General features: G+C 38.7%; 1 protein-coding gene across 5 annotated transcripts in view; it reads right to left on the bottom strand.

Moving 5' to 3' along the window:
- The window catches only part of LOC144649315 (uncharacterized), a 33,387-nt gene extending 15,844 nt beyond the window's left edge, over positions 1–17,543 (bottom strand). The window contains exons 1-5 of one of the 5 annotated variants that reach the window (XM_078508790.1): positions 17,505–17,543; positions 17,315–17,397; positions 2,615–2,705; positions 1,605–1,805; positions 1,047–1,170 (exon numbers count right to left, since the gene is read on the bottom strand). In XM_078508790.1, coding sequence (XP_078364916.1) covers positions 1,047–1,170; positions 1,605–1,805; positions 2,615–2,699 — 410 coding nt within the window. In that variant the 5' untranslated portion in view covers positions 2,700–2,705; positions 17,315–17,397; positions 17,505–17,543. The other 4 variants (XM_078508789.1, XM_078508791.1, XM_078508788.1 and 1 more) reach the window with 4 other exon arrangements.
- Between the last annotated feature and the right edge of the window lie 239 nt (positions 17,544–17,782).

Genomic DNA, 17,782 nt, shown 5'->3' with positions numbered 1-17,782 from the left:
AAGGAGACGGAGGCGCTTGTCGGAGCGCATAGGGGTAAAAATTATGGTTTTGGCTCACTAAGGCCCGGTTCAGACGCCGTACTTTTCATGAGCCGAACTCAATTCGAATTTGGACCGACCCAAATTGACAAAAGTACGCCTCTTGATTCAGACGCCGTACTTTTTGGCCGTTCCGAGGCCGTTCCTAATACAGTTCCAATAATTGAGGTAAACTGCTGCCAAATACATTATAATAATTTATGAATTAGGATCGGCACATGAAAAGTACGGCGTCTGAATCAAAGCCGTTCCAAAGGCGTTCCACAGGCGAAATTCTCGGCCAAGCCAGGCGGGAAGAACGGGTGAGCCCAAATTGAAATAGCCGTTCTAATTTGATTCAGACGGCGATCTTTTCATGTACTTAATTCAAGGAATTAGGTTCGGCTCATGAAAAGATCGGCGTCTGAACCGGGCCTAAGAGTTTTCAGGAGAAAACGGCAATAAAATTAGCCGTCAAGGTCTTGTTTAGGGTTGCATATGAAGAAATATAACACGCTTTCACAGAAGTACATAATCTAGCATTGGGATGCGTGCTATCAGATACGCGTGTAGGATATTTTTAGAACGTCCTTGCGCGCGAGTGCACGCGAGGTGCGTGAGGAAATGACGAAGTAGCTCGAAGTATATCAACCAATCGCGCTGAAGCATTTCTCGCTCGCGCTTTTTTTCGGCTGCAATAAATAAAAACGCACGAAGACAGCCTGCCTAGCTAGCCTTCCTACGTAAAAATAGCAAGCACTGTGAGATTGGATTATGTACTTCTGGCCGTCATACTGTGGTGGCGGCCTTGCTTGTTCGTAATGAAAAATGCATATTTAGGGGCAGAAAACAAGCTTGAACCGCGCCCAAATTGGTCTTTTTTAGGGGTTTTATTCAAATTTTCCGATGAGCATCCCAGTCCCTTACATATGGGAGTTACCCTGGGGGATAGCATGCTCGTCCTTCCTACTTCAAAAAGAAGTGTCGGGTCATGATGAAACAAATGACAATAAGAGAAATATTCTTACTGAGATCCTCTAAAAAAAGTGACATAGTCCTTTTGGTCCTTTCTTTCCACGAACTTGAGGCATGTTTTAGATTGCCAGTCATCCATAGCTAGTCGAACAATGCTTTGAAGTTCTGGCATATTTTCTGCGTAATAAGAGAGACATACATGAGAATTAAAGGATCGCGAAAACCCGGGTGCGAAAATAACTAACAGTGCATTCTCTAAAATGTAACAAAGAAACGGGAGTTATAAGTTTTTTAAGGGTTATTTTTCTTCAATTTCGCAAATGCCTGGTCGTATAACAGAAGTGTAGTGCAGAAATTGTGTGCGAGGCTATGTAGAGACAGAAAGACGGTTATTTTTTCTTCGTTTATCTACGTATAGTTACACATTTTTCATATATAAGAACGTTACTTCTTGAGATGAGTATTGAAAAGACGTTATTGCAGTAAATCAATTGAAATTGTACATGTTAAATGTACTTGCCACGTTTTGGTCGACAATGTTGTTTCCGAGTTGGATGAAAGCAAAGTTTAATTGTATTGGTCATTTTCACATAACTTACAGAATAACTTACGCAAACTGCAGTCAAACACATACGGAATAACCCCTCCCTCCCACAGTAAGGTCTTCTCTCGGGTGGCGGCCGGCGGTTTTCGCGGGAGAATGAAGTCATCCACTCCGCTTGGTATATCAAGCAGCACTTTCTGGTGGTCCGATAGTTTTATGTCACCATACAGCCAGAAATCTGGCCTGATCCTGGGGCTAGAATCCTCCTCTGTTAAAAAATACAATCAAAATATTACCTTTTTACAAATTATAGCCGGAGACAACTGAGCAAAGGGCAAGGTGCTTTGGTCATTCATAAAAATTCAATTAAGTTTCACACCAAATACGGTAACACTTCTTTGGTGTATTTCTTCTTTAGAAATGTATTTTTTTTTATGTTTTCCGTTTATTTAAACGTACTTTTGTACGCTAAAAAAGGGTTTGAAATATCGACATTTTTCCTTTAACAACTCACTCCCACCCCACCCCCTTGTGTTCGTGACACTTCTCCCCACTCCCCCTACAAGAGTAGTAGAATGACAAGAAAAAACGTTTCACATATCAACAACCTCACGTAAAGCTCGTGCACCGGAATCGAGTTTTATAAACATAGTGTAACAGCGCATTTATACACCAATACATTTCCGCAGGGCGTTGAATGTAACTACTGTATAGTACTCAAAATCAAATCAATTCAAAATAAATCTCTGAAGATGTATTATGATATTCCTAGCTACGAAACAATTGCGTCGCTTATTTTAATACTATGCGGGTAAAAGTTCTCAAAAGCTTCGCACTTGTGTTACAAAACAGCGCACATGAAAAGTACATTTGCCTTTCATTCACTTCAGCAAGGCGGCCATCACAAAATCTTTGGAATCCCCTAACTTTGAATTTTGTGATTGCGCTAGCCCTCTCCTAGATTAAATTAATTTCTTAGCAACGCTGTTGAACGCGCGTAGTCTTGCGCCGTGTTGTATCGAGTGTTTGGGTCGCTACTAAATTGAAATTAATAAAATATATCAGTTTTTTTGTTACCTTCGTTATCATTGTCACTTGGTAGTTCAGCAGTTGATAGAGAAACGCTGGACACCAACAAAATCCAGGAAATGTGAAGCTGCATTTTACCCTACAAGAAGAAAACAAATATCACAAACAGTTTTGTTAGACCTAATTGTATCGTAGCCCGATCTTTCATCATCCAAATTAAGATAAATGCGTTATTCTTGTCTGCAGCCAAACTTGATACATACCAATTGACACTGTGCTTTTTATAATTCACCTATAAACATCATTTGATTACAAACATAAAGAAAGACCCCCTCCCCGGGACCCCCTCATAGCTATTCCAAAATGTCTTTTAGAAAACGCAAACATTTACACCTTTTCTTTATATAGCGTGATGCCTTTGCAGAGCTTAAAGGCGGAGTTGAAACAAATCTTGTAAATAACTTCGGCGGTAAAATAAACGAGCTTCCCTGTTGATCAGAGAGGTTGACAATAACCGGCAAAAATTATGCATTGTTTCTGCTTGTATGTCGTTTTTCAAGGACCTCACTGTTACAAAACAAACAATTTTAAACAGATTCATATTCCAAAAAGAAATAAAACCGCAATTGAAGACCTGTTATTGACAAGCTTTTTGAAGCGGCGTCTTCAACATTCCTAGTTTACATTCATTCAATTGTTCTTTTGTTCGCTGTGGAACCATTTTAATTTGCAAACAATTAATTCTTTCTCTTTCTTCTGTTATTTCCAATGGAAGCAAACCGAAATCAATTATACGAAGTCGTTTATCAGCTAATAGCGTTAACCTTTTAATTGCAAAGCAAAATTGTTGTAATACAGTAAAAGTTTAAGGTTGCAATGCTCAAACATTTAATGCCACAAGAAGTGTACATCGATCAGATCCTAGGCTGTTTGGAAAATCGGGCAGAATTTCACTCGCGCTTTTCACAGTTTTGTCCAACAATTGTTGCAACAATTTAATTAATTGGTCATTTATGAATTCCTTGCCGGTTTGCTTTGAATGGTAGTATTGTTATCCAAAAACCAGAAGCTGCTTTGTGTTGAGCTATTAATCGTCAAAAACATAAATTATCAGGTAAAAGGTCAGTAATTAGTTAATTAAAATAGTTTCCAATCAACGATTCAGTCAATTTATCTTGCGCTTTTAATTTCAACCGCCTTTGACTTCACGATAAGTAAAACTATGCAGGGTCTATGCATAGTTACCAGAATTACAGACTCAATGATATCACATTTATTTGACTGCTAAAGGGCCGTAAAAGACACATTGTAACATGCAAAATAAAACGTTCAACGTAAAATTAAAAATGTCAATGTTATAAAAAGCCAGTAAGCTATCTGTTCAGCGAAGGCAGAAGGCTTTTAAGTGTCCCTTTGTTGCTTATATTCCGGTTTTCGTAGCATGAAGTAACTTGGAGATTACCTTTTTGTTACTTATTTTCGCGGGACTTAATTTTCGCGATTTTCGCGACCTTAAAAAAATCGCGAAATTAAAGACCCGCGAACATTTATTTCACACGTTTTCTATTGTATTTTTTTATGCTAATTAGGGATTTTTGGCCAAATCGCGAAAATTAAGCGCCGCGAAATATGCCCGTTCCATTTTCGCGAAATTAAGTACCCGCGAAAATAAGTAACAATAAGGTACTACAGCCTGGACCCCCACGCGCGCGCATCCCAGCATTTTTGCCACGTGGCACCAACAATCTACCGATACCTGTTTAAACTTCCGGATAAAGGGAGGCACTGTGAGAGTAAAGCGTCATGCCAAGGAAAATAATGTAAGAACTCCGGAAATCTTGACGTCCGAAAATATCGCAGGAGAAATGCCACACACAAAGTAGTCCTTAATTTTGTTGTTAATCTTGTACGTTCAGGTAAGAGTGGATAAAGTTTGTTTTTTAGAGATAAGTAACCCATAATTAACCAATATTTCACGACTGACGTCTATTTGATTGCCTAGTTCTGAAAACAGAAGATTGAGAGAATAGAAGATACCTTTAGTCCACAACAAAAAAGCCTAATTTTGAGAGTCGCCAACGTTTTTTGCGGAACTGAATAAAAACGTTTTCTCCCCAGCGAGCAATATAAGCCTCCACACTTTAGTGCCGGACAGTACAACAATCCTACCCAATATTTAAAACTTACGAGTCCATTTTAGGTTAAAATGATATCATTTCCTCCGAGATCCGATTAAAGACCGATTAAAGCCCCCCAACAATTGTGTCTTACATCGTTTACAGTATGTTTAGAAAGTTTTGGTCTTTATTTCACCACAGTAAGCGGCGAGTCTTATCGTTGCGTAGTTCTGGGGAATTTTTGCTCGTCCATTTGACGGTCGACTACCCTGCGAGCAAAGTCTCCTTCGCTCTGCTTGCAGGGTAGCCAACGACATACCGGGCAGCTTGTGCCGTTATATTGTTATCCCCGAAACTTTACGGAATGTATGAACAACAAACCTAACAACGATTTTTTTCAAAAAATTCAATTAAGGTTATTAGTGTATGGAAAAGCTTTCACATTTTACTGGCTTAATTTTATATCTGGCTGGCTAGCATGTCAGCCATAAAAAATCAAAAGTTTTTTTTCGTGTTTATGTCAGGAACGCACTGGAGCTTTTAAAGATTACGTTCCAAAACATGAACAATACTAATACCGTATTTATTCGATTAAGCGCCCAACCTCGAATAAGCGCCCACCCCAACCCCACAAAAATAAGAGAAGTGCGCAAGAGGAGTAATGATTATATAAAAATTGACTAAGTACTACAAAGAAGACTTCCCCCATGACCGAGTTTTCTTAGTATTTTACATAAACTTTCAATGAACAGTTAAAATTCTGCTTTGGTACATCTTTACGTTTTGTTATTATTTATTGTTTTGTTACGAAATTTGACTTACTATTTGCTGAAAATCGTGAACATTTTATTAGCGCCCAGCCTCGAATAAGCGCCCACCTCGAATAAGCGCCCACTCTCAAGGTCCAAAAATTGAATAAGCGCCCAGGGCGATTAATCGAATAAATACGGTAACACTGCAAAACGAAAGCGGATTATACTGTATTGTTGATCACGCAATTATAAGACTTGTACATGATTCAATAAAAAAGTTTTCATTACTACCTATTTTACTATTTTCTTATACCGAACTGAATTAGAGTTCCACGGAGTATAAATGACTGCCGCACTGCGCAGGCGCGTGCCAAACCCAATCAAAAGCTAGTGTAGTTTCGTTCAGGGTAATTTTAAAGATTTGAATTATTCTCATTTCATTTACCGAGATTTAAGTAACCATCTTTAAATTTTTTCTCTATCTCCAGGAAAAGAAAAAAAAACAGTTTTATGTTTCGAACAACAGAAATAACTGCATTTTACATTTACGTTTAATGCCTTGTACCGACGGTCTTGTACCACAACAAGAATAATTTCTCCTGGTATTTTAGTGTGAAATATAACCCCTTTAGCTGATTAATGTATTAACATAGTTTCTTTTCATGCTTTGTTTGGCTTAACAGCTTTCTAGACTTCGCCAACCCCACTTGTTGACAACAAAGCATCGAGACGCCAAAAGTGTAAATCAAAGCATTTCACTACGTACTCGCACTTGGCATAGAAACATTCTTTGCAAAGAAATTACTGGATCCAAATACCCAGTGCCACATAGGGCACCTAGTATCACGGAAAGGTTGCTACGTTTTTAGTCAAAACGGTGCTTCGCTTATATATTAAATGCGGCTATAACACCACGATAAAGATTTTCAGTTTTAAAACATATTGACGGGAAAGCAAACGGTAACGGTAGTTTTTAGTGGGGGGGGGGGGATTTGTCCAAGACTCAAATTCTGAATTTGGAAATGTCTGTCCGAATTGTCCAATTAAGTCTGAATAAAGGATAAAAAATATCGTGCATTTTTTTAAAAAAAAAAACTAGACCGTGACCATTATGCTTAAGGTTTGCCATGTGGACAGTGCCCCTTTAAAATATGTTCTATCAAGGTAGAATAGCAGGCAAAAAATGGTAGCAATAAGCCAAATTGGCAGAAGGATGGCTAATTCAGTTTTAATAGGGGAAAGTTGAGATAGATTACGAACAGAGATCTTATAAAAAATTGGCTGTAAAATTGTTTGAAGATCGTTGACGCCATCTTGATCTTATCTTTATTCATTTGTATATCAGGGTCTTACAAAAACGATATAATTACCCTTGGTCTTTTTTGAAATATAACTCTCATTAAAAGACTTAAAAGCAGTTAGGAGGATTAGAAATACCCTAATACACCATAATGATACTCCGACTTATGCAGCTGAAAAAACAAACTATAAATTTGATTTGCTGAAACATTGGTAGAAACCGCAATTGTCTTTCTGGGAATAAACGCTATTAGCGAGCTTACATGTAAACGTCGATAAGAAAGCGAATTATCTTGCTTGTTGGTAAAACCCTAAAAGCTAGCTGATTTGGTATTGAATGAAAGGAAATGACACAGCTTGGTTTCTTTAAAAAGGGGGTTTAACATTAAAGATGACGGCTGATTGACGGGGACATTCTTCAGTGATCAATTCTTGCATGATTCCTTTTCAGCAAAATGGGAATGACACTGGATAAACAAACAAACCAATGAGTCAAGTCAGAAAGCGATTTATAACAAAGGGGGAGAAGAAGATTCCATTCTCTTTTAATGAATTGGTGATTGCGATTCTGCATTTTTTTGTTTTTGTTTTTGGGTGAACGTGCAAAAAAAAAAAATTGAACCAAGCTTCGTAGATGCTTGTGATTTGAACGGACACAAATCTACGGAAAAGAACAGTGGGAAACGAACCAACCAGTTAACGTTTGTCAAAAATGTCGAAATGGAACAGGGTACCCTCTAACCTGACCAGACCATTCTCTCCGCAAATTGTCCCGTCCGAACGGACCATACAATCTGTAATTTCGAATCAAAACTGCCGGAAACGTGATTCGTTGATAAGGCAAGAAAATATTTTCTCGTGCACAAGGCCCAGGCGATGGACCTGAACTTTGGTCCGACCACTCAATCACAGTGGAAAGATGTTGGAAGAAATCACTGGTAGGCAATGGCACGGCTCTTACCGTTAAATTGTTGCGTCGATTATGATTCATTCAAGGTCTATGCACCAGGCCTGTCATCCAGTAGAACTGAGGTCCACACGTAAACACGAAACTAGCCTTTTATGTAGAGAACGTAAGCATAATTTCCCTCCGTTATGATACAAAGTACGGAATCACGGCAAACCACGGATCATTTCAAGAGGTTCCCCACAAGGGCATGTCTTTGTTGCTTCAGTGCTTTTTTTTCTCTAAGTAGGTTAATGTAAATAAACAGAAATCCTCCAGAGAAAATAGATGTTGTATCCTTTTAATCCTCAACTGACCAGCATTAAATTTCTCCCAACAATATCATCACATAATCACGACAAAATGTCTTGAGAAATAGAAAGTTCACTAAAGATCAATAGAAGAGACATTGTCTTGATTTCAGTTTATAGCCGCCGTTAAGTATAGCACCATAAGAGATCAATGGGGTTGACTATCGGTTACGCCTCTGAACAATTGCATGGCGATTCTTTTGCTAAATTAAAAGTTGAGTTGCAAGCTTACAAATGAGAATAAAAATGTTCTTGTTCTCCAAAAAACTCGGCCACATAACGAACAAAGATTATTATTAAACATAGAAGAACAGTTTTCATACATTTTCTTATACGTATATCTATTTCAGACCGGAGGTTTCATTTGATGTTAAAAAAAGTTTAAAAGGAACAGAATTCCCTGAAAAAGCGTGACATAGCCTCTTTAACATAAACAAAAATCCTTGCATGGTTTTAAATCTGGGATAAGCTGCCTGAGAGAATTGTTGGTTCACTACCTACGTTGTGTTATTCTCTAAAACTGAAATTGCAAAATTCGAATGATTCATCTGTGTCTTGAGTTGACTTCCCTGGCTAACTGACATCATAGAAAACATAGAATTGTTTGTCAAATAAATTCGAAAACGGATGCACCCTATTAAGCCTGGCACCGGTTTAAATCTGAAGGCCAGTTTTGCTTGTTTAAAATTGTTTGAAGAAGCTTATGCATACAGACCTACCTAAAGACCTACCGCAGAAAGCATGTCCGGCAAGCTTGAAATCTGGTAAAACTTGAGAGACTACCTGCAGCGAGGCACGCAATATGCATTGTAGTCAGTTTAAGGGCTTTGAGGATTTTTCGTTTCAGAGTACCAAGATCGCTAGGGGTCAATACGCATTAGAACATTTAAGGTTATGGAGTGCTCGAAATCCCACAAAATCTGTTTGTTTGCAGGATCAAGTTTTCATTAAAGCTAGTAAATGAGAGTTTTTAACCGTTAAAAAACTTTCAACAGTTCTCTTTATAGTGTGCAAAACTGTTTGCATGCTACTAAGGGTTTCCCCTCCGTCAATTTTCTTATTCCTGCAGTTTTTCTGGATTCAACAAAAGCTCGTTCATTGAAGCAATTAAATCGTGCTTCACAAAAAGTTTTGGTCGATCCGCTGCCAAGCTTAGCTTAACACGGCAGATGTTTTATTTTTAATATTCCTTAATTGTTAACCTGCGGTAAAAATCGATAAATCCGTCAAATCCGTTATTGTGAAACCACTTAGCGTGGAGCCAGTTTTCTTCGGCCGGTTTTCGTTCAGTGATCTTCTTAAAAATGAAACAATGAACACTGATCTTTCAATTCTCAATGGCCGACAGTACAAAGGCAATCAACGAAACATGCATACATGCATGTACTGACCATGTTCAGTAAAATGATTCGAAACTACGCCTTCTTGTCAAGCTCTCCCCAGTCCACTCTCTGCCGGGAAGAGATCTCCCGATTTTTCCTTTTAAGAGAGCCTGTTAACAAGCCAATTAAACAATCATGTAACGTAATTAGCTAATTAGTAAACGTATACGGTACCTATATATAGCCAAGAGATGATCTGTACTATCATCTTTATTAAGCAGGAAAAGTTTCTTTGTCGGGAGCCGCCTGAACGAGATTTTTTTAGTAAATCAGTTCAAGCAGATTTAGTTTTACTTGTTTACAACGCCCTCTAAAGTGATTCAACTGCTTTCATTTTAACTTGTACTATTTTGTCAGTGTTTAGAAAACTCAAATGCAAAGAATTTCTATCCCCGTGGGGGTACGTTTTGTAGTCAAATGGCGAAAAAGTCATTCGTATAGCGCTAAGGATTAATGTACCTTGTATTATTTTAAGATAAAAAAGTATGGTATTTTATAAAGTGCCTTATCAAGATATGATACTTTCAGATAACTGCGTTTTTATCGTTAATGAAACATAACTGAATTTAATTTGTTGTTCATTAATGTGGCATTAAACCGCTATCTGTTGAATACTCGAGGGCAATTTTCCAAAGTCAAGATATGAACGGCCCAGTAGACGAAGCAAAACATAGAAATGCGACATATCATTCAACAGCGTTCCGTGGAGATGTACATGAAATTAGGAATAAGAGGAATCAGTTACATAACCAAAGCTGGTCATTTACAAAAACTTTACTTCGTAACCGCCTCGTCATTAATACACATCAAAGAAGGTTATTACACTGATGATACAAAGTCTGAGAGGTCTGCCAAAAAGGACGCCAAATTACTGCCTTATTCCCGAATCATCGCAGCTTTGAACGAGAGCCACACCCAAGGGGTGAGTCCCCATACTTAACTACTGTAACTCGACACATTTTACCTCTTAGTTTAAAAATTTCAGCTGAAACGAAAGCTAAACAACAACAATAATATGACGACGACAACATCGCCTAACAACAACATGCAAAACGTCGAAAAACGTGAATGAGATAACTATGCTTTAACTTGTGATCTGAGACAAGATCAAAAGAAGGTTTATCTCTCCTCTAAAACGAACAACTACACTTTCCAGGTAATATTAATTGAATATACAGATCAATGTCGATTCAGCTGACATAGCTTAGCCAGCTTTACTTTTATAAAGTATATCGTGAATATCATCAACACACATGCAAAAAAAGTAGCAAAAACCCACCCTCAGTAAAGTTTAAGAGTCAAATCTTATTCTCGGTCCACATTTCCAGCCTACTGCGTTAAAGACAAATGGAAGAAATTAAAAAGGTTATCTGCCGGCGATTTAAGGTGATCTCAAATAATGTATGATGTGCAGTCAATGCTTGCAAGCTGTAGTTCAAGAAGTCGTTTATCTTATGATTTCAGTCTAGTGTTTCCTTACAGACTATCAAACATATAGCATTACGACGCACTAAACCCAACCACATTTCCGGTACTCAGTATGTTTATTTGCGAATATGTTTTAAAACCACGCCCTTGTGGTGAAAAGCGAACAAAGATAATGAATCGGGCAACGTACACACCTGACATCGGTAGATATTAACGTGCAATTAGTAGTTTTACCGGTTTTTCCAAAGACTTCCGAATTTCCGGTATTTTTAGGAACATAAATTATTCCCTGGCTCAGTAAAATCGGATCCTTCTTTGCCAACAAAAATACCTCAGACGGCCTTAAGGACACAGTTTCAGTTCTGCCGGAAGAATATGCTCGCAGTGAAGTTTTGTGTTCACACATTTCCGGACATGGTCGGAGAGTTGCTTTTTCGCGGTTGGAGACACATGTTTACAAAAGAATGTGACAGGTGAAGATTAGCTTTGAATGGGTTTACTTTTCCGCTGCATAATTCTTTCAGCTGCTTATGCATAATGCTATCGGGTATAGAATTGACAAAGGTGTATTACGAAAAATGAGAAGGCAGAAAAATAAACATCAGAAAAGAGACTCATCGCCTTTCGACCTCTACAACTAAGAAACCTCATGCAATATGCTAAACAAGGTAAACCCTCGAAATTTATCTTATTTTTAGTCTTAACATTCGTACAATGTTGGACTTTTTCCCATTTTGCGATTCGTTGCGGCATCTCGTGATTGCATTTTTTGGAAATATTCGAGACATGTCAACTGAAGCAGGTGGAAAGATAGCTCAGAGGTAATCGATCAGGCAGCACCGCTGGGGCGCAAAACTGAAAGGGAATCTCGCTGCGCTGATGATCTGTTCATTGAAACGTTTAGTTTCTATGTAAGCAGGAAAATCTTCAATCTTATAATCTCTTCTCTTTTGACACTCATGTTTTTCGGGTCTTTGTTGCGGAAAAAGTTGATCTGCATCTATGTAAGCAGGAAAACCTTAAATCTTATAAACTCTTTTCTTTTGATGACACTCATGTTTTTCGGGTCTTTGTTGTGGAAAAAGTTGATCTGACATTCTCGAAAACCGCCGTGACCCAATAAACATCTTCTTCGGCATAAATAGAAATACCACAAGGTCATCAACTAAACTCTTCCCTAGTTTCTGAGAGTTTCTTTTCTCGTTAAGATGTAGGACACTGGCTCCATATAGCAAGAACGACTTTTGAATTGCTTTCATACGATTGTATTCCAAAGGAAAAAACGTTTTTGGAATTCCAATCGCATCCTTAATACATTTTAGATTGAACGTGACCCTTAAGAAAAAAAAAATCACGATTTCAACGATGCACGCATACAAAAGTCCATTCACGTGCTTGCAAAGATTTGAGGACATCGGCTTTATCTACATTCCCCCGGTCGGATTCTTCGCATTCTTCTCATTGTTTTCCAAGTTCTCCGTCCCCGATTATGATCAGTTCCGTGTATAGTGTGACATCTGTTTTGTATAAAAATCCAGGTGAAATTTTGGCGCCGTATATACTGAACGCACCCAGCCCTGCCACGGAAATCGACAAGGAAATCCCCAGTATCACGTAGTAAACATAAATTGCAGCTTGCAACGAAACTGAAGCGCGCTTCAATTTTCGATTGCAGAAACAAACTACGAATAAAAGCAGAGTTGTCACAACAAAATCTTCTGCAGAGCCGTTGCAAACGAAAGCAATGTTTCCTGTTTCGATTCAAGACCACTTCTCGCCGACACGCGCGCGTGTGTGAATACGTATAAACAATGCAACATCCAAGCGCTAACTTCCCAATTTGAGCGCGAAAATCAAGTGTCTGCATTCGCCTTGTGCACGCGCTTGCAACACAGCGCTTGCTACTGTTGCAAAACTACGAAAAATGCTGCATATAAATATTTTGCAACTCACCTATCTATGCAAGATTCATTCGTTATTGCTGTTCATCTCTCACGGGGAATTGCCAGCTCTCCGACGATCGATCACTATATAATGTTATCCGTAACTGTAAAACAATCTTTCTGATTCATGTGCTCGGGTTAAAGGTTAAACCGCGGGCAAAGAATAAGTCTTTGGTTTCAAACGAGATATATCCCCGGGCCCCGGGGATATATCATTCTTTCTTCTGCATCTTATCCACAGTTGACACGCTTAAACCATGCTAAGCCAGACATTTCTCCACACCGATGAAATGACGTTGAAATACAAGAAAGAAAATTCGACATCTTTCACTAATATTTGGATGAAAGTCAAAAAATAGGCACCCGATGTCGTATACATGTCAACCAGCATTTCTTCAAGCCGGATATTTCGTCGGATCTATTTGAAAATATTGTTTACTAAAATCTGCCTTTCTAAATAAACTTCATCGTAGCTTCTTTGGTTAAAAAGTAGGATCGCGGAGATACAATTGTACTTCGCTAAAAGCTGTGATTTTCGTGCAATTTGTTTCACAGAATCGCACAGAAACTGATAGCTCAGAAGTCAACACCAGTTTTCAAGTACATTACTCAAAACAAGAGGGCGCGAACAAAAGAACAAATCGTGACAAAAATGGAAACGATCCAAATCTCTCGACACTAAAGTAATAAGCTTTATTTTTAGCACGCTAAGAAAAATTATCTTACTTCCAGACCTTACTGGGAAGAGCCAAAGGCAAAATGGGAAAGTCAAAAGCTTGATGCGTGAGCATAGTCAGAAATGGTCTGACATGCCAGAAAATAATCTCTTCTAATCCAGCCAGCTAGCTTGACCTTGAGTTGTTTTTGCAGTAACCCTTTCAGTTTAGATTAAATTAGATTTCATCCTTAAAGAAGTCAAAGAAGTTAAGCGGTATTTAATGTCGATGTTCCGTTTTTTAAGGCTAAAAATAAAGAGGTGGGTTGTCCTGTATCAGTTGTCAAGAGACGACGATAAACTGGGTAAATTTTCCAAGTGGAAACTTGGGCAAACGTTTTTGTTTGCGAATTGGTTTCCCTTAAAGAACGCCAAAATGGTTTAAAAAACCTCTACCTCGCTTGAAACAAAGCAAAGGCGTTATCCAGAAAGGAATGTTGAGCACTGATTAGTGCAAAACTGAGGGGGAATTAGCTTGAGTTTGATGTTTCAATCATCGTAAACAAGTCATTGCCGGAGTCCTCTTTTTTTTTCTGATCTTTTAAATAATGCTCCAAGGCATTATGATATGTCGGAATCTTTACTGTATGGCCCTTACTGGGCTCTGTAATCTTCAGTACACTACCAAAATATTGTTCAAATTTATATCACAACAAAAATGCGAAGCAAGTTCCGCAAAACACTTTTTAAGTCACGCGCAGCCAAATCACGTTTACTTGCACGTTTTTCAAGTGTCAAGTCTCAGGACAATTTTTCACGTGCGCTGCGCATGCATGAAGCCTACGTATCCCTTGATCAGCGGGTCGTTTCTCGGCCCCGGTAAGGAACTGAACTCGAACAAAAAAACATTTATTTTTCGTGACTTTGGCTCTGATCTCGCATTGATGAGTTGGGCGGTATGCTCAAATGAGAGAAAAATCAGTGTAAAGCCAAACACGATTTACTTCAAAAGCGATTCAAAAAATGTTTAGAAGTAGAAAACTTCTTAACTATGATTCGATATGATTGAAACCTTTAGTTATCTTTCAGATCTTTTGTTTGGCGCGTGTATACTGCACTCTTTTTAATAAACTTGGCTAGCTTGGTCGATGACATCTTTTTTCATTAAACGTATATTCTAAGCATCCGGAACTTTCTAGTCAACACTGGTTAGTCGTGATCTTGCCGAAGTAACATCCTTTCCATGCCAATAACAGCTTGTGGTTTTCCTATTGATTTCACACAAAAAAGCTGTTCTGGGTCGGCAAGGGGGGGGGGGGGGGGGGGGGTAAGTGGTATACCAATATACCTGAAAAACAGGTACCCAGTATACCCAAAATTTCCCCCAAAAATCATTCAAAATACCAAAGTTTGGAAAAACACAGTATACTTTAAACCCATAAGAGGCCCAATTTTAGCGTAAAATACTGTATCCTGCTGTATACCCAACTTAAAGTCCCCCTGTATACTGTAGACCTAAAAACCCAGACAGACTCTGGCTGTTGACGAACGTCAAAGTTGAGACAAGCACAAATTGAGAGCTACTTGTCAACTAAATGGTTTGATTACCTCGAGCTATTTCAAACCTGCGATCACGCGAAATCTTATTCATCCTTTCAAATTCATTGAGTGTGGACAGATTAAAACAATGTCTGAAAATGATCAATTAAGGGATACTGCAGTCTTTCTCTTTAAATTTCCCATCCGCAAAATTCTCAAAAATGACTTTATGGAGGGCACTGAATCGGTAAAACTTATCATCGAGCCCGAGACTAGCTGAAAGGGGAATTATATATATAATTATAAGTAAGGAGCTTGAGTGATTTTAGAAGCGTCACTTAACCTCTGGTAAATGAAATGAGTCTACTGGCTTCATATTTTTACGATTTTGGAAATTTTGCAGATGAAATGTTTTTCGCTCAATTTCTTACCACATAAATCCTTGTACTATACTGTGTATAGGCTGTTTACATGGTGGGAACTAAAATTGAAATAATTTCAGGTACACATTTCAGGGCTTTCACAACTGGTTTCTTTGAACAGAACTGGAATTTGAAGAACAAACTTAAAAGTCTTTAGGTCCTTGGATTTTGACTGCTTCAGAGTTCTTGAAATTTCTTGTTTTCATTATCAGTGATTCCAAATTCTACTGTCAAATCCGTGAAAAAATAGCGTTACGTACCTTTTGATGAATTCTAGTGGTACCTAACAGGCCGACTGACTTATTTTAAAGTACCGGGGTAGTGTGTTCTCAAAACCTGGTCCTTGAAAATCCTTCAGTTCAAATATTGGTGCCGCTCCTCAAGTCTCCGTTACAAATAGTTGGGGCATACACTAGCCTGTAGGCGTTTCATTCCCGCGTTTCTCTCTTCCTCTTCCAAGTTTGAATGAAACCTTACCTTAGACTAGTTTCAGTTCAAGGCAAAGTAAATTTCAATCAAATCGTTCAGCCAGCTGCACCGGGCATAGCTTGTCAACCACATATGCGGATTATTATTATGTGCTAAAATTCTGGCCGCGGATTTAAATAAGCTAGCTGTTCCGCATCTCGCAAGCACGTTTCAATGTATTGCATTTCAGAGAACTGTTGGAAATTGCTACTAAAATACATTTTTTTTGTCTAAATCTACTCGCGTGCAGTGTTCCTGCTTGTTTTGTTTTCGTCACATTCGTTTCATCAAAAAGGCGGGAAAAGTTAGAGGCACGTTTTACCGTCAGTGATGACGTCATCGACGTGACCTAATCATGCACGTGTCAAACATGTAGTTTGTTTCTGCACGGTAAGTTAATGTACCGCCAGTTCAATTCTACACCCGCCTAGCGTTCCGAAATGGACACAACGAAGAACATTGCATTTGAAAATGGTTGGCAAATTGTTGCCTTTTTGAGGGGTCACACTGTCACGCAACGCCGTTGTGTGACTGTATGCTGGTGAAACTGTACGTGAGTAATGTGTAGTGTGACCTTGACCCGCTGTCATCAGTCGGTCGATTGTGCTTGTATAAATGAGAGGAGATTACAAAGACAAAAGCACGAACAGGAGAACCGTCTGTTTTTAGTCAACAAAAGAAAAATCAATGTTGAAATGCGTCGTCGCATTTCAATGTTTGCTGAAATCATTTCCTGTACGCGATGAATCATTTAAAAAGAAATTTACTGATCGCTTGGCATGCTTTCGCCCCGGGCTTTCGCATCTCAACTATTGTACAGATGGCGGCATTTTCGTCGTATACGCAGTGCGATTTGGTGAAAAGCTAATTATAGCCGTTGATAATCAACATATAAAGATCACGCGCAAACAGGCGTCAAAATAAACTTATAAACATATTAACTTGGTGCAGTGTAAAAATTAAGTCTCCTTCATGAATAAGCGCGATCGGGAACATGACCAGATTTTAAAAGATAACTCAAAAACAGAAATCTGGCGCGAATATTCTTGTGGTGTTACATTCTCTTGCTTTAATACTTGAGAACAAAAGGTTCTATTATTACCCTGCAGACATGTCATTAGCGTAAATTTATAAATGGAAGCCTTGCGCCCGGGCTTACGTTCCAGGGACTGCTTACAGTTTCTTTTCCTCTCGAAGAAGGACGAGAGGTTGTTACAAAGGCTTTATACAACGAGAAGCGCCTTTTTTTTTGGCGAATCCCTCTCTCACACCGAAACAAACGTGATTTATACAGTATATTTCCAAGGATGAAATATAAAAGGACTGGCGCAAGCAGACAACGTTAGCTAAGTGAAGTACGCCTACAAGAACGAAAATTATTAGCGACTGAGTTGTTGATTAGCATGCTGCAAACCTCGTGGCAATACGAAAAAGCGATCAGTAAAGCGAACAAACTATACGATATGCAAGAAAAAGGCAACTTTACCTTTCAAATGTTTCTTCGAGCTTGCGCGTAGCTGCACAATTTCAGATCGTCGTCAAGGACTTCAACATCCGTCTGTTTCGCTCCTGAAACGGCGTTGCTTTAGTTTGTTCAAAACACAAATGCTTGCGGCTTTATAATCGAGTCAAGCTACATCTCTGAACGATGGATTTGATTTGTGTCCAAAACTCACCAACTTGAATTTAACCCTTCCGTTTCCGCTCAGCGGATCTTATTTCCGGTCGTCTTCCTCCCCTTTGCACTCGACTGACTGAGTGAACGTCGGGGGTGTATATAGAAAGCTGTGTAAGCCAACTATAGAGATAAAAGCCTTTCAATGATTTATTATTCGAGAATTTTCCTTTCATTGAGCGGAAGACGTTTTAACACATTTACAATGATTTCCATGTTTACTTTTGAGCCCGTTCAGTCACAAATCAAATCCGGGGGTGTAGCGTTCGGAATTTTAGG

This window comes from Oculina patagonica, chromosome 4 (genome assembly GCF_052425735.1).
Source record: "Oculina patagonica isolate OP01 chromosome 4, crgOcupat, whole genome shotgun sequence".
In the NCBI taxonomy this organism is placed as follows: domain Eukaryota; kingdom Metazoa; phylum Cnidaria; class Anthozoa; order Scleractinia; family Oculinidae; genus Oculina; species Oculina patagonica.
Note: the sequence above shows the minus strand (reverse complement) of the source record. Positions and strands in the feature narration are given on the sequence as shown.